The sequence below is a fragment of the Aythya fuligula genome, chromosome 3, assembly GCF_009819795.1.
Source record: "Aythya fuligula isolate bAytFul2 chromosome 3, bAytFul2.pri, whole genome shotgun sequence".
NCBI lineage: Eukaryota > Metazoa > Chordata > Aves > Anseriformes > Anatidae > Aythya > Aythya fuligula.
The window spans coordinates 115,517,389-115,540,924 of NC_045561.1; the positions used below are offsets into that span (position 1 = coordinate 115,517,389).

Consider the following 23,536-nt stretch of genomic DNA (forward strand, 5'->3'; position numbering starts at 1 on the left):
AGGCAAGTGATTGAGAGTAAAATTCAGCTCCGCAAAGACAGAGCCTCAAACTGGACATCTAGGATACTTTAGGGAGTGTGAGGCATCTTTAGGCATCCAGCAGCCTCCTCAGAAAGGGGCAGATTTCTTAAAAGAGCCTGGTCAATGTGCAGTGCGTGTGCAACATGCAGGTGAAGACTGAGGGTTTGGTATCTGAAGGTACTACACACTTCTCTGCAGACCTGACAGGCTAAGAGCAGATGCTGTGATGTGTTTAGAATATCCCTGGAGTCACACACCCCAGAAAATCTCAGCGACATTCCCAGTAACAAAAATCTCCACTAGCTCACGTAAAATGCACCTCAGCCTTTGGGCCGAACATTTCATTTGGTATTATCTGTCAATCTGGCTGTCAATTACCAGAGCTCCACCAGTTACAGCCAGCAGAGGACTGGGTGTCTGTGCCTAATGACACCTACCTGCTGAGCAGTAGCATTTGTGTGGATCCTTCTGCGGAGGACGCTGTTCCCTGAGATACTGAACCATCCTGTACCAGTCACAGTCAGCATCTGCCAAGCAAATAATAGAATGTATGGATGAAAACAGGCACAAGCTGCATGAGACACAAAGACTTCAAGCCTGCTATGTGGATCATCTACCAGGGAGGAACTTACAGCAAACATGTCCTTTCACGCCTCTGTAAAGAGGCCCTTCAGCTACTCTTAAACCATGCTCACTTTCCACAATCTCTCCTGAGGCTCCTGATCTCAAACTAACAGGAGCACAAGGTATACACGATTTGCACAGAAATGCTGAAAGGCAAGAATGGTCCTCCAGTTCCTGACCTGCAGCCCTGAGGTTTAACCACGAGGACAGACCTCTTCAGCACCGAGCACTTCATCAAGCTGAAAGTTTCTAGCACCCAATTGCAATATAGACTCATTCTGATAACACACACAGTGCTCTGTCATTAGGTGGGGGGAAAAAAAAAATAGAATCCATCCCAAGCTTGTATTAATTAGCATGAGGAACAAGGTAATGAGCAAGGTAAAACCTGAGGGGAGTAAGCTTTGCTTGCACTTTAACATATTAGCAAATTATAACAAAACCATAAAAATATCCTCCTACCAATGAGCGAGAAAGCCACAGACACCTTCAGCTCCCATGACAGTATTTATCAACTAACTCAGCAGGTTAAAACAAGGGGGGAACAAGACCTTTACCATTAGGACTTGCTGTCATCCATGTCAACTGAATCAGGGCTAGTCTACCTCCCATGGAATGGTGTAGGTTGGAAGGAACCCCAGGGCCAAGCAGGCAGCACTGACCTGCACTTCTGGAAGATGCAACGCACGAGCCCAAATTTCGTGTCTCTCCCTGTAGTAGCTGTTCACCACCTGGGGATTCAGCCAGGTGTTATGTATCTGGACTCCAACTCTCATCCCATTGCTGGGTGCCTTTCCATGATGTAGTGCTTCCAGGTAGTACCTCAGGCCGCCAGTTAGCTCAAATTTCTGGGATTTCGGCTGCCAGCTCTCACTCCAGTTCTTCACCCAGTTCCCAGACCATTCAGAATTGCCAGCAGGGATAGAAGCTATTCTCATCTGTGTCCAAACCAACCAAATCAATCAGAGGCATTTCTCTAGCACTAAACTACAACACCCACAGCTCCAAAACCAGACCTGTGCTTTTGGCTGATAGCAATGGGTTGGTGGTTGGCGTTCTTTTCTATTCTACAGGAAAAAAATATCATCTCATTGAACTTTGATAAGTTCTAAGGCTTAATACCACAATAAATATAATTCTTATGGCTGACCCTAGCCCCAGCAGCAGTTCCCCACATAGCTTTGCAAGGATGTCTTCAGTTCTGGTCCCTTAAATACAAACAAAAATGTCTTCAGGTAAAGAAATTCAAAGACTCTGGATGTTACAGTGAGCCCTTCATGAGCCGGGCAGCTGATAAGGCTGATGTAAAATGCCAAATATAATAAATAAATAATAAAAGTTTCACTCTCCAGCAGACGTACAATAAAGGCCAACAAGCCAATTCATGCTGGGGAAATTCCTGCTTGTGATAACCTTAATTAAAACTCCTTCCTATTGTTACCTCCTTATTTTTCTCTGTACCAGAAGTAATACCTTGTTTCCTGGATCTTCAGATAAACTCAAGTACAGAGATGCCTGTCCATCTGCCTGAATCCAGAAGGTGTAATTGTTGGTCTGAGGAGCCACAAAAAATCCACGAAGCCTGGAGCTAAGCAAAAGCAGAACATCTGTAACGTGCAAAAGAGTTACTGTAAAATCCCTGCCCCCCTGCACTCCACCTCCATGCATACATCAAGTCACAGGGGAAGGGCACAGGACCAAGTAATAACTAAACACCCTCAGATTTTAAAACTAGAAGAACCTCAAAATGACCAATTTTCACGTTACAGTGTTCACGTTTCACAGTTTTCAAAAAGAAGAAAAAAGCAGCTTCATGAAAACAAGTAGGGTTCTGTTGGTGGTTACACCTCGTTTGTACATTTTTTCTCAAGCAAAGTCTTACCCCTGAATAGGCAGGAAAATGCTCAAGATCTCTCACAAGATCAACAAAGAAAAGCACAGAGGTGACAGAAAAATGAAAATGTCCATGAGCATTACACAGCTCTTCATAGGTGCATCTCAAGAGGCGCACGCAGTGGCCACCAACACAGCTCAGACATTTATGTAGCCTGGGGCAAATCACTTTATTTCCACTGGCATCACCTGAGCTGCAGTTGCCAGCATCATCCAAGGATGTGACCCCTCTGCATCTGGCCAGAGCACCAGCCCAAGACAGACGGACTACAGCTCCTTCTACCACCGCAGCAATTTCTTTCATGGTATTTCAGCACATCTAGGCCAGGCAGAACAGAAATACTGAGTGAAAGCAAAAAGGGAAAAATAAAACACTTCGCTGAATATTCTGAGCTTCAAAAGGACCTCAGAGCAGAGGGTTTGCTTTGATTTAAAGGAGCAATGCAGTCAGGCTCTGCTATAAAGAACTGTCAGGTGTTATTGCTACCTCTTACACTGCTAAAGGTGATTGCCATGGCTTCATCTCTTTTTAAAATCACTGAGTACCTGAAGGAGTGCTTTGCCGCAGACAGAAATCTTACTGGGGAGCTGGCATTAGGTACAAATTGCCATCTATATCCCGGACCTGCTTCCGTTAGATCAGAGGCATCATCCCAAACTTCAAAGAGAAGCCCTCTATTTCCTAGAAAGTTAAAATAAAAGTGTTCTCAGCAGCAGCCAACAAAAACCCCAGAGCACATGCTAGAATCAGTGGTGTAAGGAGGCAGGCCAGGACAGAAAATTTTAATAATAAATTGGCTCTGCAGATGAACAGAGCTTCCAACCAAGTTTACAAGACCACTCTTGGAAGAGGTACTGAACTGGCCCACAGTCAAAATAAGCCAAACTTCATTTTATGCACAGTAATTTCCTATGGCAATGCTTCATCCAGGCATCCATACTACAGATATCATCTGTACATCCCCCCCTTATTGTCCACAGCCTTACACACCAGGCTGACATCCCTCCCACCATAGCCTGTGCAAGCAGTGGGTTGAGCTTCCTACCTTGCCTTTCCTTATTATTTACCTAGGAGAAACCAGCCTCATGGCTTGGAAAATCCTGTTTCTTGATCACGTTCACACCAAATTATTTCTACCCTATGTTTCCATGTGTGCTTTGCCTGTTTGGACCTTTGGTTATCAAATACCGTACCTGGCTGGGGGGCACCGAGCCTCCTGCCCTTGCCAACTGGCTCCGTGGTGCAGATGATTTGCTGGGGAGAGACATGCTTCACTTTACAGGGGACACCTGGCAACAGGGAAAGGAGACAAATGTCAGGCTTGGAAACACATCTGAGCAGCAGAATAAACCCATCTTTATCACCAGAAGGTGCTGACACTTTGCTAGAAGTCTCTGTTTGTACTATCAAGCAAGGAAAATGGTTCACTCCCATAGTCCAAATCACTGGACCCTCCTTCATGGTGAGTACATCTCCCATGCTGTCATTATCTCTGAAGAGCAATTGGGTTTGGTGTATTAAAATAAATAAATAAATAAATAAATAAATAAAATAAAAATCTAGTGCATTATTCCTCTTACCTGCAGAGGTGACCTGCACCGGCTCCTCAAAATAATCCCCTGTGATAGTGAGATCAGTGCCTCCCCCAAGACTTCCACCAGCTGGAAACACAGAGGCTATTTCTGCAGAGGAAGGAAAAGGGGGATCTGAAAACGAGCGTAGGAAAGATTAATCCCAGCCCTATTTCTGTCAAAGCCAGCAGTGCACTTGCACTGTTTCCAACCGGAACAGGCTCCTGTAAATAAAACAGGCTTCAGTGACCCTTCACGGAGATTTTGGCAGCCGCTGGGATTACACCAGGAATGAACCACACGGATAACAGCTGCATGACAGGGGAAATACTGTAATGCTTGGACTACTTAGCAGTGGCTGCATTTATCATGCTCAGATTGCAAAACGGTATATTCTGCACTACTGAGGCACTCTGGAAAAAAAAAAATAATAAAATTATTTAAATCTTTTTGACTTTGTCTGACTTGCTTCTCAATTTAGTTTACTGGTTTAGATGTTACCGCGCTTCCCAACTGTCCCAACTGGCTTCAGGGACAAACGCAGGGAGCTGAACACCTGATGGCAAATGTCCACATCATGACTACAAGAATCATTCATGATTTGATCTTATTATAATTATTCCCTTCTACACTGGAAACCTATTTTTCTCTTTGATGACATTTCCTCACTTTGCACTCAGATGCCCTAGTTTAACCAGCCAGTTGAATTTCGCACAGTTCTGAAAAAAAAGACTAGTAAATATGAGAGAAGCTCGCCCAGATGTACAAATTTATATTTTTTTCTTCGTTCATCAGATTTTTAACTTTATTTTGGCAGTGTTGACTGCAGTGGTCTGCTGGAAAGATCTGGCAGGTCTTGTTTCTGCTGATGCTCTGCTAACATCCAACTCCACGCAAGGTTCCTCAGTTTGTAAATGAAGACATAAAATTACCCTCCATTACAAAGTGCTCTGCATTTACAGGTGAAATAAACTGTATGCTATATTTTGTATATCGTTTATGTATTGGCTTTTTTTTTTCATAACAAACTAATTTGGTTATATCCTGAACCAGGCTCCTAAGATACAGCCCATAACGTAACAGTGCACCCATTTCATTCATTTCAGCCCCTTGACAGGTCAAGGGAATGGCAGAAACACGATGGGACCTTTCTGGGGACCTGTGCAGGTGAACCAAGTGGTCTTTTTCAGCATTATTCAACCATTGACTGAAGTCAATGGCTGCCAAATGCTGATTCCCTAATTGTCTTTTGACTGTTAGGCACAGGTCCTTACTGACACTGTTTGCTCATGGCCATAATCTCAGGCTGGTGCTCAGAAACTTATTGTCTGCTGTTCTCATAGCTGGAAATATCACATGGAGGTTATAGGGTGCCTTGATCTGCCTTTTTTAATAATAGTACAAAAACCTGCCACTCACCAGCCCTTTATCCAGAACCCAGCTCTTGGAGTAGCTGATAATGCCCTCCTTGAGATGCTTTATCTCATCCTAAAGCCTGCATTGAATCACAGAATCACAGAATCACAGAATTTCTAGGTTGGAAGAGACCTCAAGGTCATCGAGTCCAACCTCCAACCTAACGCTAACAGCCCTCCACTAAACCATATTCCTAAGCTCTACATCTAAACGTCTTTTGAAGACTTCCAAGGATGGTGACTCCACCACTTCCCTGGGCAGCCTGTTCCAGTGCCTCACAACCCTTTCAGTGAAGAAGTTATTGCATCCTTTTGTGGCCAGCATCTCATTCTTACCAAATATAGTGTGACTTAAGGGGGAGAGGTGAAATAAAGCCCTTCTCAATTCAACACCTCAAGCCTACTGGTGACCTGATGGGACAAGAAACAATGACAAAGTGACTCCATCCCAAATCCTGGCACCCTGCTGTGCTCTGGTTGACTCTCTCTCAGGTTAGGTTGTCCAAAAGACACAGTTCAAATGTATCCTTAAAAGGAATACTAACTCACTGCAGATTAGAATGAAGCCCATAGCAGCACACCCAGTCATAGCAAATACATTTGGTAATCCTGAAATTTTTGGTCTGCAGCTTTGTGTAGTGAGCCCGTAAGGAAGCTTACCATACTGGTAGGGCTACACAGCTAAAATGAGGGCACAAAAGGATTATCCCATTGGCATAATTAGAGGTCTTAGACATTGCTGGCACTGCCATGAGACGGGCCAACCATTGAGGTGAATCAGATCGGTACCTGAATGCATTTGATACAAGAAAAGCTCCTGTTTGGCACTGATGAGCCAAGCGTCTTTGTGGACTGCTGATCTGCAAGAGGGAGAAATGCATGAGAGATCCATTTAACTTACAGTAGACCTTCCTTTGGCAGACCTGGACACTTGCTCTCCAGACGAACATTTCTATGGGGACTAACACTACCTTTCACCTGCACATTGAGGCACTGATTCAAGAAATTATTACATGACTGAGACTCTTTATTAAGTTTTACCATTAAAAAAATATATAAAAATGTATGGTTTTGGAAGTGTTTTCACCTCCTCTTCTTTTATGTCTATATTTTTTCCATTTGTAAAAAGAGCTAAAAGCAAGGTAAAGGGATTTTATTCAATCTGAACTTAAATTGCTTCTTGTTTGGGCACCAAAAATAAAGTATTAGAACTACAAAGCAGAAATGCTTGGGGGGGGGGGGGGAATATTCTCCTTTTTCATCCCTAATCTGATGACCATCTTCTCAAGTTAGCAAAACCTTATTTCTAAGTAATGAAACACAAGTTTCAATAAAATTTTATGCACTTATTCTGGAATCAGAAATGGAGCTGTATACCCATATGAAACTACAAAAAAAAAAAAAAAAATAGAGAAAGGCTCTTTTACTCACTTTCCTTTGTTGAACACTGAGAAGCTAACATTGTGGGACCCTGGAGGAGAGAAAATAAATGCGCTTTATGGCAGAAATGCAGAGAGCTTTATGAAGAGTGCATCCTACCAAACCTTTTCCAGATGTCATGTTCCTGATTCTCCTCTTCCTTACACTTTTCTTACAACAGTACAATTGTGTTGATTTCGGCAGAGCTGCTCTTGATTTAAATGAAAACGCTAGAATACTTTAAAATATACTATGAGAGTCCAAGAAATCTCACAAATAAAACAATCAAAAAAAAATCCCAATAACTCTGTGGATACCCTCCAACCTCTGGAGATGCAGGAGTAGCGAAACATGCTAGAATAGAAACATGATTTCCACCTCCTTCTCTTTTCACCAACCTATGTGGTTCCCTTCCACCCGGCACTGCATGGTCCCCACTCCATCTTCTGCCTGAATTGGGTAGCTGTGGAAAAACAAAAGGACTTTACTGAGCCTTGGGAGCAAAAAGAGCAAGATACAGCAAGAATCATTTAATCAAGCAAAGATGTGGACTTCCACTTCATAAGCTAAGCAGCTCAGGTGCCTCATAGAAACAATACTCCAGCCTGACCCCTTTCCTTTATTTCCAGAAGCTGATCCTGTTGGTGACTTTCAGAACCCCCATTTTAAATAAGAGCTGAGGGCAGACAAGTCTTGCCATATGGTAGGGCAAATAATAGGACAAAAGCTGAGGGGAAGGGGGGAATACAACCTAGGATTTACACAAAGAAATGGGCCTAAAATTCAATTTGCTCCATTTTTCTTCTGCTTCACAACTTGACAAGGGCAATTCAGACCCATGCCTCTGGAAGGAGAGGAGCTGCACAGGATGGAGGGAGGTGATGTCTCAGCAAGAGGTTAGAGCTTGCTCTTCAAATGAGGAAACTTTAAACATGGAAACTGCTTTGGGAAGTGGGATAGGGGAAGATCAATAATACTATGACTCCATCTGTAGAAATTTAAACAATAATTTGCCAAGCCGCATAAAGAATTTTCTGTTTGGACCTGTGGTTTTTGTATTTTAAACATCTCTCTTATCACTACCAGAGAAGGGATTTCCTGCTAGAGGAAACAGAGACAGGACAGTACTGCAGAGATAACACAGGGAGGCTGCCCCTAAAACCACTCTCCTGGGGGTATGGATGCTGTTCTTCCCCTCCAAGTCCCCTCCATCTGCCCTGCAGCACTCAGGGATGGCTCCTAAGAAGGATTTGGGTGCCTAATTCCCATGCAAATCAATGGGATTTTTGTAACCAAATCTCCATTCTGGGCATGGTTTGCAAGGACTTGCAAAGAGATCACACTTCTCATTTCTAGGCTGCTTAAGAGTTTGAGGGCAAGACCCAGATCTACACCCAGTCATTGATTTGCACAACTGAGGACCTATCTTTAAGACATGGTACTGGGTATGAGGCAGAGGAGTATTTCAAGAGACACTTCCACACCTCCTCCCACTCTTAAAACTGTCCCACTGTGTAGTTTAGACTATGGTGGGGTTTTCTTTGTTTGTTTTTCCTAGGCAAAACCTCCCAGAAAACATAGCACTTTCTGGCATTTCTCCTCTTAATTGTTCTTCTGTACACCCCCAGTCTGTGAGTAGGAATGGGTAGCAATTAAGCAAGATCTGCTGGTGCTACATCAACCTTTGGGAGCTGTGAAACAACACAAGTTCCATCATCAACTCCCATTTGCATTTAAGTTCTCCTCCTGGGAGCCAGGAGGAATTTTACAGCACAATAAGAGGGCTTGCTGAGAAGCCTTGGCACTAACTTTTGCAGGAGCAGGTTTTTCCCCTGTTCCTTGTAAAAACAACCTCCCTCTTTCAGGGCTCACAGGCTCCATGAGAAGTGCATCATTTATATTACAGAAAAATTAAAGACTGATACTTGTGTTATAGCATAGACTGAGCTGCGTTTGCTGTGTAACATTCCCACAACAGCAGCATACAAATACTGCTTGATGACTCTGAGCTTTGCACTCACTGATGATGTCCTGCAGTTCATTACCCACTCCTGCCTTGCTGGAGGCCCCTGAACAGCATAGGTGCAGCGAGGACATTACATATCATCTGTGGGCCCTGACCCTGCCTAGCTACAGCCAGAGGAGTAGAGAGCCAGCTCAGTTGGGACCCCGTGGTCCCTCTCTATATTATGACAAAGCAAAAAAAAAAAAAAAAAAAAAAAAAAGCTGCACATAAGTCCTCGCACCACTACAAACCAAAGGTAGGTCAAGAACTGACATGCTTCCAGTCTGTCTGTCAGCAAAAGAGCAGAGGCTGATCCATCCATCTCCTTCTGCCATAAGAATAGCCGGTCTAGGAGAAAAAACAAACAAGCAAAAAGATAGGACAGCTAATAACTTCCCTGGCAAAATCATGATTCTGTTAAAATCAGCAGCCAGTATTTTCAAAAGGGCCAGGAGTTTTCCCTCACTGGTATCCAGCATTTACTAATTCAGAAACCTAGACAAATCCTATTTTTTATTTATTCATTTTATACATCTTGGCCTGTAAAATATATTCCCCAAATACTGCAGGAACTACATGCCTATGAAGATTGTGGCAGAACCATCTTCAAGACACCTATGCTGACCTCAGACAACCCAGTATCTCCTCCCTGTAGTAAAAGGTTGGTGGTTTGGGTTCCAGATAGCCCCTATGCACCCTTCCCTCTTAGAGGCACCAGGTAACACAAGTAGATCATTCTGCTGGTACAACCATAGCACTTCAAGACAGACCTCAATCATTTCATTATTTCATTGAGAGGTAATGCTACAGACAACTTCTGATAAAAATCACCCAACCTCCTAACAGCAAAATTAAGTATTCCCACCTTAAAGAACGGATATGGAAAGAAAACTTCATCGGGGGAGGAGGAATCAGGTGGGAGCAATAGGTTCACAGTAATTAGCATAACAAGCAAAAGGTGGCAATGTTTCTTTGAGAATCAATAGACAATTGAGGAAAATAAGTGAAACACTTTGCTATGACCCATGCTTCAGTGTAGTTTTATAACAGAGTTTGGTTTTATTAATAGAGATTCCTGATACTATAATGCTTTTCTTTTAAGGATAAATTGAAAAAAAAAAATCAGTGCTGCAAAAATGATTGATTCATCATTGGACCGTCACATCCCATACAAAGCCTGAAAAAGCACGCAAAACACTTTAACTAAAAAAATCTTTTTTTTTTTTTTTTCTTCTGCCATCTGAATCCTGAATCAGTGTGACTGAGTGACAGATGGCTCTGCTCAAGTCCAAGTCCCCACCTGGTACGTATTTACTAACACACCAAAAATGGGCAAAGTATTCCTGTGAAGCTAGGATGTGAACCTGCCTGGTATGCTAAGATTTTGAAGCCATTTCCTTTTTGGCTATAGGGAGGTCAATCTGTAAATGAATAATATAGCACTGGAGCATGCAGGCCCAAGCAACCTGCAGACATACCATCCTTTCTGCTCATGGATCAAAGGTTTCACACTTCCACTAGAGACAGGTAAAACAGTAATTAGTATTGAACAAAGGATGGTACTGTGTGTCCAGTGAGCAAAACTGTAGGGCTGATAAAAGATAGGGCAGGTATCTGCACTGACTTCCATTCACGTTAGCAGAGAATTTAGTTACACAGCAAGGGACTTCTCCATTCAGTCTAGCAACTAGCTACAAAAACATATAGTGGGCATATATCTGCTGCTGCTGCTGCAATTAAAATTTCTAAATTACTACTAAGAATATATACCTTCCTTGACTACTGCACTGATCCTTAAAATGCCAGAATACCTATAGATTACTAGTTGATCTATATCCATCTGGGCTTAGTTCTTCACTGACACTGAGGCAAGAGCAAGGAAAACATAACCCAGCAGTAGCTGAGAATATTGAATATCTCTAAACATATATATGTGTATATGACAGACATCAGGTCAGCATTCATACTCATTCTGGATTTACTGTGCTTATAGTCCTGATGTCCTAATGTTAAAAAAAAAAATAAATAAATAAATAAAAAAATAAAAATAAAAAAAAAGGAAGGAAGAAAAAAAAAAAAAAGAAAACTACCTGTTTTGCTCTGTGGTGCATAACCCTAGAGGCAGCAGAAAATAAAATCAAACCTTCCTTGAAAACAAGGAAGTGACCAGAGAAGGTTTAAAGCAGTGAAAAACAAAGCCTTTTGTCTCAAAATACTTGTGCTTTTGTCTTCTGACTCACTAGAGCATTTGCCTCCAACTAATAGTATTTCTAAAAATGCAAATGGAAGGGAAAATTTATTTAACTTTTAGATTCTGACATTATTTTAATTAGTTAAATTTTAATTTGCTAGCCAAAATAAGATCTACAGCAACCAGACGCAATTACAGTACAATTCACACTGAGCCGTGATTGACTGTGCTGCCAGTAAAGAAACCAACTAGCTTAATGGACCAGTTGCAATTAGATTAACAAAGTTTGCTGGAGCCCAACTCATGAGCTGCAATAAAGCACAAAAGTAGTAAATGGCAATTCTGGGCCAACTGGTTGCAATTTATTGCTTTCACAGAGGCTGATAGAAGAAATGGTAATTTACAGGGGCAGGGGCAGCTAGCAGCTTATATATAATTACCCATCAATATAATCCACATTGAAGTCCAGGGTCTCATATCTTCCAGCAATTGTCTTCCCATATATCTCTATTAAATTTCCTGTTTGAAAGGAAATAGAAATTGAAGAGAGTCTTTTAAAAGCAGAGTGTTTACATTTGCAGATTTTGTGAACTGAACCAAAGAAATTCTTGATCTTTGCAAATTAATGCAGAGTGTTACCCAACTGCCTGTACCCATGCCTACTCTCAGCTTCTATCAAAGTTCAAGGTAACTGTACATTTAAATCCACTTACCCCAAAACACACATCTGTTTCCCACTGAAAAAGTCCATTCCAGATTTTTCAGCAGAACTCTAGTATTTGTACCAACAAGACACCTCCTCACATTTGTGAATTAAAACCACCATCCTATCCAAATGCCACTGCAGAACATCATGAAGCAACCAAAATGGCATCATCAACATGCGCTATGTGTTAGTGTGCAATGTTTGTATGCTAGACAGGGCCAGGGCCTGAAGAAGAACCTCAGTACAAATCAATTTTATTGTGTTATACACAATACAGATATACCCACAAAGCAGCTGTACAGCAGCTGCTTTACCTTTAGGATAAACGTTTTAAAGTACTATGTTTAAGCACATATGCTTAAAATTAAGTCCTTGAAGCAGGACCTAAAAAAAATAAGGATAATATAAGGATTAATTAACATACAGTGCAATAAAGGAGTATTTAGGGAATTCAGAGAGCAAAATTCTCACTTAGCATATCTACAGTGTAGGTAGATACATAGGTTCTACCATGTGTGTTGATTCTCTGAGCTCCCCATAGACAGTGGAGGTCTAACCCATATTAGTCAATAAAAATCATGAAGGGTGATTCAACTTTCCCTAATGTAAATGCCTACATGTGGCCAGGTGAACCACACCTGGTTCATTTTGGAAATAAGCATTTCAAGCTGCTTGAAGAAGCCTGGAAATGCCGACAGAATAGCAACAGGGAAAAAGCCTTCCAAAGTCCAGGTAGTTGTTCAGAACAAAACCAGATTATCTTATCATGCCACTTTAAAGATCGATCTGAAACTCTATTAATTAAAAGACTGGTATGATATTACAACATCAGCACCTAATAGATAACCCTCAAAACTACTATGAAATAAATAGGGCCAGATGACTTAATCTGGAATCAATCAGATCTGGCACTCTGCAGCATCTCTGTACTCAGGCAAAGTTGGGCTACAGAAACCATGTGCCAAATAACCCAGCAGCCACAGAGCATTACCCATTTCTCTTGTACCCAGGGCAGCAGACTCCTTGTGCAAACCCATTTTCCTGTTCAGCGTGAGCTTGGACATTAAGTTCTGGAGGTGCCTATTTCGAACCCCAGCAACAAAGATCCCTCATAAGCAGAAAGATGGTATGGAACATCAAATAATAATTAAAGTGGGCTCCAGCCTAAAGAAAGGTCCCGTACCTGGGATGCCAGATGGTGGGCTAATTTGGTAAACCACAGGTGTCTGTGCAGCAGAAAACTGCAAGAAGAAATTTGTAGTTAAACAGCAGTCATTCTCACAGCAGCCCAACAGGATCTGATTATGCATTGCTCACAACACAGTTGGCACGCACATTTCAGAGAGTCGTGCTTTAGGATTCGATCTTTGAAGCAGAGTCCTGCTCTGAAAAGAGAGCAAGTATAGATGTATCCTTCTTACCCTCTCTGCATTCAGAGTCTGGCTTGCAGCTATTTCTTGCACCCATTTTGTGCCCAGATTGCCCATCCTGGTTGGAGTCAGTCCCAGAAGATGTGGTTTAATATTTTAAAGAATTGCTAAGCCTTTTTTCTTTCCTGAAGATTAGACCTGCATTTCATTTGGCATTGTGTCATCATGCCCCCACCCCCCTCCCACTCCCCCATTAATATCCTCTTAAAAACTATTTCTACATCATAGAACTGAGACTTCCAGTAGCATTTAATGAGCTTGTTGGGTACCTAAAAGCAATGTAGCCAAGAAAAAGCTTACATTGACCCATCTTAATACAGTATCAGAGATGTGTTCAGAGAAACGCTACTTTGCCACCTGAGGGAACAACAAGGAAATACTGGAGTCACTACAGAGCACTATTTTTGTCTTAAACAGAGCCCAAGAAGGAGTAGAGAGATTTTGCTTTGAGGCAAGCTTCTCAGAAGATGGGGAACACACAAGAACCCCTTAGAAGTGGAAGAAGGTTGTCCTCAGCCTCCTTCCAAATGCACAAGAGTCCACATCCTGACCCTGCCTTGTTCACAAATACAGGAACAGCCCTGCTTTTTGCAGGGAGGCCTTGGCAAAACAGCTTCAGTGCCTTACTCCTCAGATACTTGCTCTGAAATGCAAAAGTAATGTTGTCATTCCTCTGTGCAGCATTCTGCACTCTGGAAATGAATAACAACAAGTGAAAAATAAGGATCAGATCCACGAAGGAATTTAAGTGTCTTGGGCTTAAGGTGATCTGTAGAGGTGCCTGGCTTCTTCAGACGCTGTAAAATCCATTGGCCTCTCTGCTTTCTCAAGAGCCACAAGTACCTCCAGAAAACTGGCCTGCAGCACTGCTAGCTGGCTAAATCCCAATTCTAAGTCATTAACTGCTGGATTTCATTAAACTTAAAGAAAAAATATGCTTCCCTTGTGCATTTGTCCTGTCCCCATCCCGAAATCATCCATTTCTCAGAACTGCCTTCACATCTCCATCCTTCCCACCTTCTTTATGAGCCCTCCTGTCCTCAGTTGCACTCACAGATGCTGCTGCCAGCTCAATAAATAGCATAAACTCATTTCCAGACTTAAACCAAGGATGCCATCACATATTTTTTTAAACCTTCCTTGAACCCCAGACCTTTTCAGAGCTCGATCTGTTTACGTCCTCGTTACAATCACGTGGAAAACGAATGAGTAGCCATAAACTCCCTTTAGTCATGGTCAATGCAGAGGGGCAAAACACATTCCCTGGGCTGGAGCAGATTCAGAGAAAGAAGCCAAAACCAGCACGAAAGCCAGGGCCACTAGCTAACACCAGTTTTCAGAGCTGTTCAGACTTGTTGCTGCCTGCAGCAGGCTTTTTCAATCTGCTGCAGAGGCAAAATTAATTTTTAATACGCATAGCTCCCAGGTCCCAGTCCCAAAACAAAGAGACACACTGTGTTTTATTTAGCTTGGAATGTGTCTCATTAACAGCATCCCCTGGTGATTTTTCATCAGCTCTCTAAGCTAGCTCAACCACCCAATGACTCTTCAGCTTTAATGGGCAATTTACTGAAACTCTGGGCTTTCTTGCTTGATACTTAAAGTTCGCACAGAGGTGGGGTGTGACTTCTGAACACACTAGGCCTCATCCTGAAGCACACAGCCATGGATGTGTTCTCACACTGAGAGGCAAAATGCTGTGGTAGGGGATGTGTTGTAGGCTCTCAAAACAACCCAGCAACAGAGATGAGATCAGAACTGAGGCGTGAGCTTTCCTAAACTTGTACATTTTTGGTGTGGAGAGCTATCCCAGAGATGGAGAGGCCCTTTCCCAGAATCAGCAGTGTCCATGGGAGGTGTCCTGCCGTGGCTACCTGTCAGTGCTGACTGACTGCTACCATCCTGCATCTCAGAGGGCAACACCAGAAGTCATCCAGTGCCCTATCCAGTTGGGACAGTATTGGCTGGGTTAGGAACACCCATGTCTGTCAGTTGTTGGACCTTGCGTGGTATCCATGAAGTAAAAGGGTCGTTCACAAGAGCTGTGATAGTCAGATACCTGAGCAGAGCCCTGGGCTGTTGTAAAATCTTCATCCTTGGAGGTTTTCATGACTTGACTGAATAAAGCTCTGAGAAAACAGCTGTGATCTCATAGCCAACCCTTTGAGCAAGAAGTTGGACCCCCCTGATGTCCTGTTCTACCCAAGCCTGTGATTCTGGGATGGCATGAATTGCTCTGCACAGTGTGAGCACCTACAGTCAGCAAAGGGGGGGGCAAAGAGTCTCAGGTAGTAATTCCAGTCACTAGAGCTGAATGCAACCTCTCCATAGTCCTTGTTAATCCACTGAAACACGGTATCATTCCTTATTTTTGACTTTGTCTCCAAATTGAAATAATGAAAGGCCTGATCTGGTATTTCTGACAGAACCAAGGTGGACTGAGAATAAGAACAGCTGAAATTTCCCATAGGTATTTCAGATGTGATATGATTTCTCATTACATAGATACATGCCATGATATTCATCATCTACATCTATCTTTGCTTGATAAGCCCATAATTTTTGGTACACAATGCTAGCCAGACTATGCACACCTTTATAAATTTGTTTAGTTGAAAGTGACAAATTCTGTCAGTAAGGCCCCGAGAGTCAGAGAAAGTGTGATTCATTGCTTGGACAACGATTCTAGACAAGGTAAAACTAATTCACAAGTTGGTCTTCTGACTGCATGGCTTTGGTACAGAGACCATTTAACTTGAACCCAGATTTTTCCTTCAGAAATACCTCAGGTCTCATAGCCTATCCAGTGCCAGACTGAATGCCTTGGTTCATCTAGTTTGAAGGGACACAAGGAACATCTTGCCTTCATGTCCTGACGTGTAATCAATATGAGAGATACTATTTCAATACATATCCTGTGATACAAAGTCTGAAGTTTTGACTCTCTTCAATGCCTTCAGCTGTTCATCATCACTTCTATCCTTTCTTGGTCGTTACCTTGAAAGTGTAGTTTTCTTTCTCTACCCCAGTCAAGTTGTTAATCACACGTCCTTTAAAGGCCACCTCCACATAGTACAAACCTTCCTGGGGTGAAGACCTAGATGGGGGAAAAAAACGTATTATTTTTATATAGATTGGGTTTACTATTTTTTAGGTAATGCCAAGTCATTGGGACAATCTTATCAGGTTCACAGAGACACTGATAGAGTAAAACACTTTAATACTATGAACCCAAACTCAGAAATTACAGTGTACAAAAAATATGAAGACACGGCAAGAAATTGTAGGTAAGTGCAGAAGGTGATAGGACTATACCAGAACATACATCCAATTTATATGTAAATGCAAAGTATATACACATGCTCATTAGTGCTCATTAATACTAATGAATAATTGTTCTTCATTGCTATTAAAATACCCCAAGGCTGCCTAGATTTACAGGGAAGTTTGATCCTGGCTTGTAAATGAATGTTGCATCTAAATGTACAGCACAGCATTCAGCAGGGTTAACTCCAAACCAAATCATAGCAGCGAGAGATGGAAGAGCCCCACCAGGCTCACCCCTACAGCCTCCCGAGGCACAGCTAGCCTTCCAGTCAAACAATATCCTTTAACCTGTGACAGATGGGAAGGAGAGAGCTTAGGTTCCCCAGCTGCTGCCTGGAATCATGTTTGTTTCCATCTCTACCACAACTTCTATGATCTTGAACAGGGCAAGAATGTCAGAAACTGGTAAAATCCCCAGATTTTCTTGGGAGCTGTGCATCTAAGAATGTGATTTCTACAAGCTTTCGAGGATCAGAGTCTAGTTTCTCCAAGTCTCTGTCTGATTCATGCTAGTTAGGCTAGTCCTTCATTAAGCTGAAGCATGGAATGCAGCTCAGCTTGGGAGGTGCCCAGGTGCAGCCATAGGAATTCCTTAAACTCCCAAACTGCCTGTACAGACACTAAAGGAAAATGAGGATTCTACCAGGCAAATGACAAAGGTCTTGCCAGGGGAGATTTAGATTGGGTATTAGGTAGAATTTCTTCATGGTGATCAAACACTGGAACAGGCTGCCCAGGGAAGCGGTAAAGAACCTATCCCTGGAGGTATTTAAAAGAAGTGTGGACGTGGCACTAAGTTGTCATGTGTTAGTGATGGGACTCAGTAGGTCAGATTGATGGTTTTACTTGATGGCCTCGAACGTCTTTTCCTACCTAGATGATTCTATACTGTAGTCAGGGACCATACCTTGTTCTGCATCGTATACTGGGTAAGCCAAAATATACAGGAGAGACATCGCATGGCAAACTGGGCAGGTCTGGGTTCACCAGGGACACCTCCAGGTGGGACCAGCTGGCTGAAGAGATGTGTTCTGCCTGCTGGGATGCTGAACATAAGCAAGCAAGGTCAAACAGAGGAGCTTTGTGGGGACAGGACTATTCACATCCAGTCACACAATGTACACATTTTCAAATGGACACTACAGCTTCTCTTTAGGAGCAATATTTAGAACCCCAAATTGGACTTTTTTTTTTCTTTTTTTCCTTTAAATCATGTTTGTGTAATTTTGTGGGAAGAGAGAGTTCATCTTACCGTGTAGCTGCATGGCTTTTTGCCTCTAATACAATGCCTGCACTCTCCCCAAAATATATTATTGCAGAGATTGACAGTTATCAGCAGTTTGAATCTCCTCAGCCATCTACACTGCACCAACCATCATAACCACAGATAATTAAAGCACCTGTAAAATTAATACTTTTCCTTAATCTTTGCAGTTACTTATGTCCTGAATGGTTTTGCTGACAGCACCTTGAGTTCACCTGTGCTACAAGGTGGATCAGCTTAGCCCATTTCCTCAGTGAGCTGTCTGCAAGGCTTCTCAACTTCAGAAAGTCAAGGTGTGAACAAAACTTAGCATGCTTAGCTTTTGTAGCTTAATCTAATACAGCTAGAAACATGCTTCTAAACATCTATCCCTTTGTTGTCTGTCTTTACAGGTGTCTCCCAGCTCACAGATTCATTTTAAGTGACATCAGTAGTTTCTCCATTTTCAGCAAACTGCACATTTATTCCTGGTCCCAGGAACATTTTTCCCTTTCTCCCAGTGCCTGGATGTCTGCTCCCCCCCTCAGAAATGTATCCTAGGCTCAGTGATTGTCCCTGCCTGCTACACAGTGCTGTTCAAAGCACATCTCCCCTGAGGACACAAGCTCCCCTTCCCTCCATTTCAGCATCTCTCCAGGAAATCACACTATTCAGAAAAAATAAGACTGATATCATTTGTCACATTTACAAATAACCGAGTGCCAGAACTTGAGCAGTTTAATCAACATACGTCTCAGACAGACACCAGCTCTCTTCCCAAGGAGTTAATATTCAGCACTACTGAAAATCAGATGCGGTTTTGTAAAGTTGGGTTCGTGCCCAGATGAGCAGGGCATATCAATTTCTGTGATTTTTACACAGATCTCATGTTTAAATTAGTGTTTCTAACACTCCAGCATCAGACAGCCTATGAAAAGACTTTCAGACTTCCTTCAATTAAAAAAAAAAAAAGCCAGCAAGGAGGAAATTTGTAGCCCTAGTTCTACAAAAACAAGGTAGGAATCTGACTTATCTCGCTTAGAAAAAATCAGAAAACAAGCAACCATCAGCAATAGCTTATGAAGTAACTATATTATTAGTAGTAACATTATTATTTTTAGTATTACAACAGCAGAGTGGCGCAGCGGAAGCGTGCTGGGCCCATAACCCAGAGGTCGATGGATCGAAACCATCCTCTGCTAATTGCTTTTTGGGTGTTCAAGGAGAGGTTGGATGTGGTGCTTAGCGACATGGTTTAGTGGGCGACACTGGTGGTAGGGGGATGGTTGGACCAGATGATCTCGGAGGTCTTTTCCAACCTTTATGATTCTATGAATTTCAAGCTGATTTCATGTTCTGGGTGCTACATCCCACCTATCTGTTGCTCAGGATTTGTCACTCCAACCTCCAGTCTCAGAACAGAGCTGATTCTTTCTTCCTTTGGTAGAGTTCAAAGAGTTTAGGATTTGTAAGAGTTTAAAACTCACCATCCAGGGTAATAGTGATCCACGTTCCTCCAGCAATGCTGCCCTCTCGAGGCTTAATGAGCAATCCTGTGGCAGACACTGCAAAAACAACCCAAGCTGAAGAATAATGCAAACACTGAAAACATCTAACTCAGGACAAAGCAAGGCATCGTGGTCTGGCAGCTCCTCCTGTGATTCCCTCTTCATGATTCCTCCTTCCTAGGCCTTTAGTAAATTAGCCATATCACTCATCATCCAACTGTGTCCCCTAAGTAAAAGTCCTCCTTCCCCTCACAGAGGTTTTCATGCCTTCGAAGCTTGGTGAACCAAGCCAATCTAAGCCTCTTGTCCTCCTCAAGAGTTAAATAATATTTTTCCAACTCTGAAGTGTTTGCTCACTTCTGTACACTGTCCCCACATTTAGGGTGGCCCACATAACGTATCCTATTCTGGCCCAGACAGCCTTTCCAGCTCTTTCTTGGAGAAGTCCTTAGGAAACAAAGGCAGAATGGAAAGGAGCTCCTGCTTCATGAAACTAAGTTACCTGTAACTTACTATGTCGCATTTTCCAGAAAGACATCAAATTCTTAAGAGGATTTAGGATTTCTTTGGGGGGCACTCATCCTCTGAAACTAATGGAGTCAATAGAGTCCTTTTTACAATGGTACCCTGTTTCCTGTCTAGCATTTCAGAAGATTTCCAACTTCTTATCTGTATGTTAATGCAATCTCGCCTACCATCCATATTCTTCTCTCTAAAGAGAAGTATTTGACATACTTGCATCATGAACACTTAATATCAACATGGAAGCAATCACGACCATCATCAAGCAAATGAAAACCAACATGTGTCAGAGGAACCCAGTTACAACAGGGACAATTAGCTATAAATCCACAGACATCCAGAAACCTCCACTGGCTATGGAAGAGTGCCATGAAAAGCCACTGTTAAGGGTGGATAATAACCAGAATGCTGGAGACATTACTCCATAACACCCAGCATCTTTCCGAGATGCTTCTGCATGTCTCATGTGAAGTCAGGCCATGCCAACCCAGCGGCACCCTTGTATTATCAGCAGGATGGGAGACAACACTATCTGCCACCCACCTGCAAAGAACACCAGAAAGGGTGGTCTCCAAAGGTTCATCTTGGACTTTGGATGGGGATTTCATGGGATGGTGGCTCAGGACCTTAACACGTTTTCTGACAAATTAAAAGAAACCCTATCTGTATTCTTCATGTTGCATTGAAGCAATGGTCTGTGTTACAGCAGCCAAGGCAGACTGGAAGATAGAATCATAGAAAACACATTGATTCATCTCTCACGCAGTACAAAGGATCAAAATAATGTAATAATGCTCTTTCCCCACCCACCCAATACACCTATACCCCACTGAGCAGACCACTTTCTGGCTAAGCTCAGGATGAGCTTCCCCTCACTGGGGCCATGTTTCATGAGACTGGCTTGAATTAAGCAATAAACACACCTGACTTAATTTAGAGACAATGCTATTAAGCTCTCGTCACTCTGTGCTGTTTCATACAAAATCCTTGCATGTATTCCATTAAATAAAACTGTGCCATGGTCATTCCCCAGCTATAAAACCAAAAGACATAGCCTGACTGTCCTCTTCAGCTCTCTAGCCTTCCACAGCTAGCCCCACACACCTTCCCACTACTGGGAATGGTCTCTGGCCTAGGAATTGTTTTGAAGACTGCTGCTAGACTTGGTCACAACACTGCTGGGGACTGTTTTAATTATTTAAGAATTTAAATATTTGAGTCCCTGTAGCCTGGGAAGTTCCCTGGTCTTATTTGCTTTATGTGCTGCTACCACAGGCAGGCATATCACATATTCTCTTTACAAAGCCCATCCCAGAAACTGTTTAACATTCAAAAATACAGACCATCAATGTCTGCTGCCTTCACCCCTGGTTTTGTACTGTTATGGAAATAGCCATGAGTCAATTAACTCAGTCACATTTTAAATGAGCAAAAGCCCCAAATTCTCACCAATGAGCACAGAAAGTGGCTGGGTCATTGGATTCTCACAGGATACTCTTCCCCTCATGCAGAGTGTCCCTTGGTTACTGAAGTTCAGATAAGACCTCAGAAACCCCAGGCAAAAAAAAGATAAAACCAAATGGCAAGAAGCTGATTTAGAAGTTCAGATTTTTGTTGCAGTGGGGTCTGTAGGACAAAGATCACAATCACTGGATGAGGCACTGCGTAATCAGTAATTATCAAAGAAAAAAATGACACGAAGGCAGACTTACCTTTCTGCTCCATCAGTTTCCACCACCTAGTGAAAAAAGACAAGGGCAGACACAGCTCTCAAGGCCAGGTTCCTCTTCACAGTGGAAGATCTGTGTGTTAGCACCCTAGGAAAAGTGCAACAGGTGAGTGATTCTATTAGAGGTGAGAGCTGAGCAGAAACCTTGGTTATGGTGTGTACCAAATGCACCATGGTCATAAAGCCAACTACTACAGTCATTGCAACCAGCAGCACTGCATGTGCAAGCCAAATACACATGGAAATAAGGACTAGAATGAAGCTGGCCACCACGCATCATTTGAGTCGGCTGCAATGCCTTCAGTAGTCAACCCTCAGCAATGCACCAGTTTTGTAGCATGCTTTAGTGAGAGAAAAAACATACTCCAAGCCCCTAGCCAGCTTGCTCCTTTTAGTGCCCTGACTTATCCACAAAGAAGCTGCAGCTAAGTGGGAAATGACCTCTCCTAACAGAGAGCTAAAAATGACTGACCAGCAGAACCAGTGCATGCATTCAATGTCAGGCATTCCCTGCTCTTTTGTTGTAAGATAACAGACTAGCAGTGGTGCTTCTATTGCTTATCGTATCACACAAGTCCTGCTGTAATTACTCACCTGTGTTTCTTGCACCTTTTAACATAAATGCAGTTTGTAGAGGTCAAGTCCAAAGCCTTGATGCATGTGAGCCTTGCATTTCAAAGCAGGCATATAAAAGGTCATTTAGGTGTATTTTTATTATCCTTATGAGGACTTTTTAAAGTATTACTCACCTCATTCTCTTTGTTGCTTTTCCATTTCTCAGAGGAGCAAAGTGTGGGGGCTCTGCTACCTGTATAACTTCTCCATCCCTTTGGCATCTGCTCTACCACAGTTTGTGGTTGGAGGCTGTGTCAGGCACTCAGTTCAGTCCCCTGTGGGTAATCGAGTCACCTGTGCTGTGCTGAAAGCCACCAGACTCGTTTCTCAGCAGCCTCAATGCCTGTTGCAGGCAGCTCAGAGCTGTCCATTGCGCAGGCTTAATTATTAACCTAAGCTACTTGCTATTAACTGTTTTGTTCCAGGTCCTTAATAACCACAACAGGAGTTTCTTGCCTTCATATATTACTCGATCCTCCAGAAGGAAGATAATCAACCCATTTATCATAAAATCCTAGAACAGATTGGGTTGGAAGGGTCCTTGAAGATCATCTAGATCCAACCCCCTGCCATAGGCAGGGATACCTCCTTTCCCCCCAACATGACAGAAAATGATTGAATGGTCCGTAGACATGCCTATATCCAATCTGGGAGTGGCTTTCATAAATAAGCAGAATTTGAGGCTTCTTAATTCAGTTTTTCCATGGCATTCCCAGCTGTGTCAGAGTCTGGCAGGAATTCTGGCCAAGAGGTGTTGAGAGCTCCCACCACACCTCCAGTATCTACACTCCTGTGGGTCCTTACACAGTTAGTGGTGGAAAGGAGTGTGATGGCCTTACACAGCGTTATCATCCACCCTATGGAGAACCGTGTGCCTCCACTGGCTGCAGGAAAGATCCAGCTCAACCTTCATCAGGTGCTGAATAGCATTGTGAACATCACCCCTGTGAACATCATCCCTGCTCCCGCATCTACACCTACTCATTTGAAGCCCAGATGAATGGATGGGTTTTTGACGAAGTCACCAAAACCAAAATGGTTTGCTCTGGCCCTGCACTGGTATGGATGCTTTCATGGTAATTTCCACCAAATCTCACAGCAAACTCTCAGACAACAGCATAACTATGGTTTAATGAGTTACCATGCACCAGTCACAAACAATAGCACTGTGTAGGCATTTCTTACCTCATCCCCAGGGGGGAGGTTGGGGGGGGGGGGTGGTGAAACAGGCTTGCTCACTCTTCCTCAGCTTCATTTCAGAAACACAGCAGCACAATGTCATGGACAATCAACCTTCAGGGAAGTTTTGGAGCCCT

The 23,536-nt window shown here is 42.8% G+C and overlaps 1 protein-coding gene and 1 non-coding gene across 2 annotated transcripts in view; one reads left to right on the plus strand and one right to left on the minus strand.

Annotated features, from left to right (window-relative positions):
• PKHD1 (PKHD1 ciliary IPT domain containing fibrocystin/polyductin) overlaps positions 1 to 20,459 on the minus strand; it is a 253,965-nt gene extending 233,506 nt beyond the window's left edge. Inside the window, exons 1-16 of the mRNA XM_032185191.1 lie at positions 20,420 to 20,459; positions 19,334 to 19,411; positions 17,511 to 17,655; positions 16,274 to 16,373; positions 13,030 to 13,087; positions 11,581 to 11,659; positions 9,223 to 9,297; positions 7,343 to 7,407; positions 6,957 to 6,996; positions 6,315 to 6,385; positions 4,120 to 4,221; positions 3,733 to 3,828; positions 3,085 to 3,220; positions 2,119 to 2,233; positions 1,308 to 1,583; positions 459 to 548 (exon numbers count right to left, since the gene is read on the minus strand). Of these exons, the coding sequence (XP_032041082.1) occupies positions 459 to 548; positions 1,308 to 1,583; positions 2,119 to 2,233; positions 3,085 to 3,220; positions 3,733 to 3,828; positions 4,120 to 4,221; positions 6,315 to 6,385; positions 6,957 to 6,996; positions 7,343 to 7,407; positions 9,223 to 9,297; positions 11,581 to 11,659; positions 13,030 to 13,087; positions 16,274 to 16,373; positions 17,511 to 17,655; positions 19,334 to 19,411; positions 20,420 to 20,459 (1,566 nt within the window). The remainder of the gene's footprint in view (positions 1 to 458; positions 549 to 1,307; positions 1,584 to 2,118; positions 2,234 to 3,084; positions 3,221 to 3,732; positions 3,829 to 4,119; positions 4,222 to 6,314; positions 6,386 to 6,956; positions 6,997 to 7,342; positions 7,408 to 9,222; positions 9,298 to 11,580; positions 11,660 to 13,029; positions 13,088 to 16,273; positions 16,374 to 17,510; positions 17,656 to 19,333; positions 19,412 to 20,419) is intronic.
• On the plus strand, positions 18,977 to 19,048 carry TRNAM-CAU. Its single transcript has one exon. It is a non-coding gene; the product is annotated as a tRNA-Met (tRNA).
• Positions 20,460 to 23,536: the final 3,077 nt, after the last annotated feature.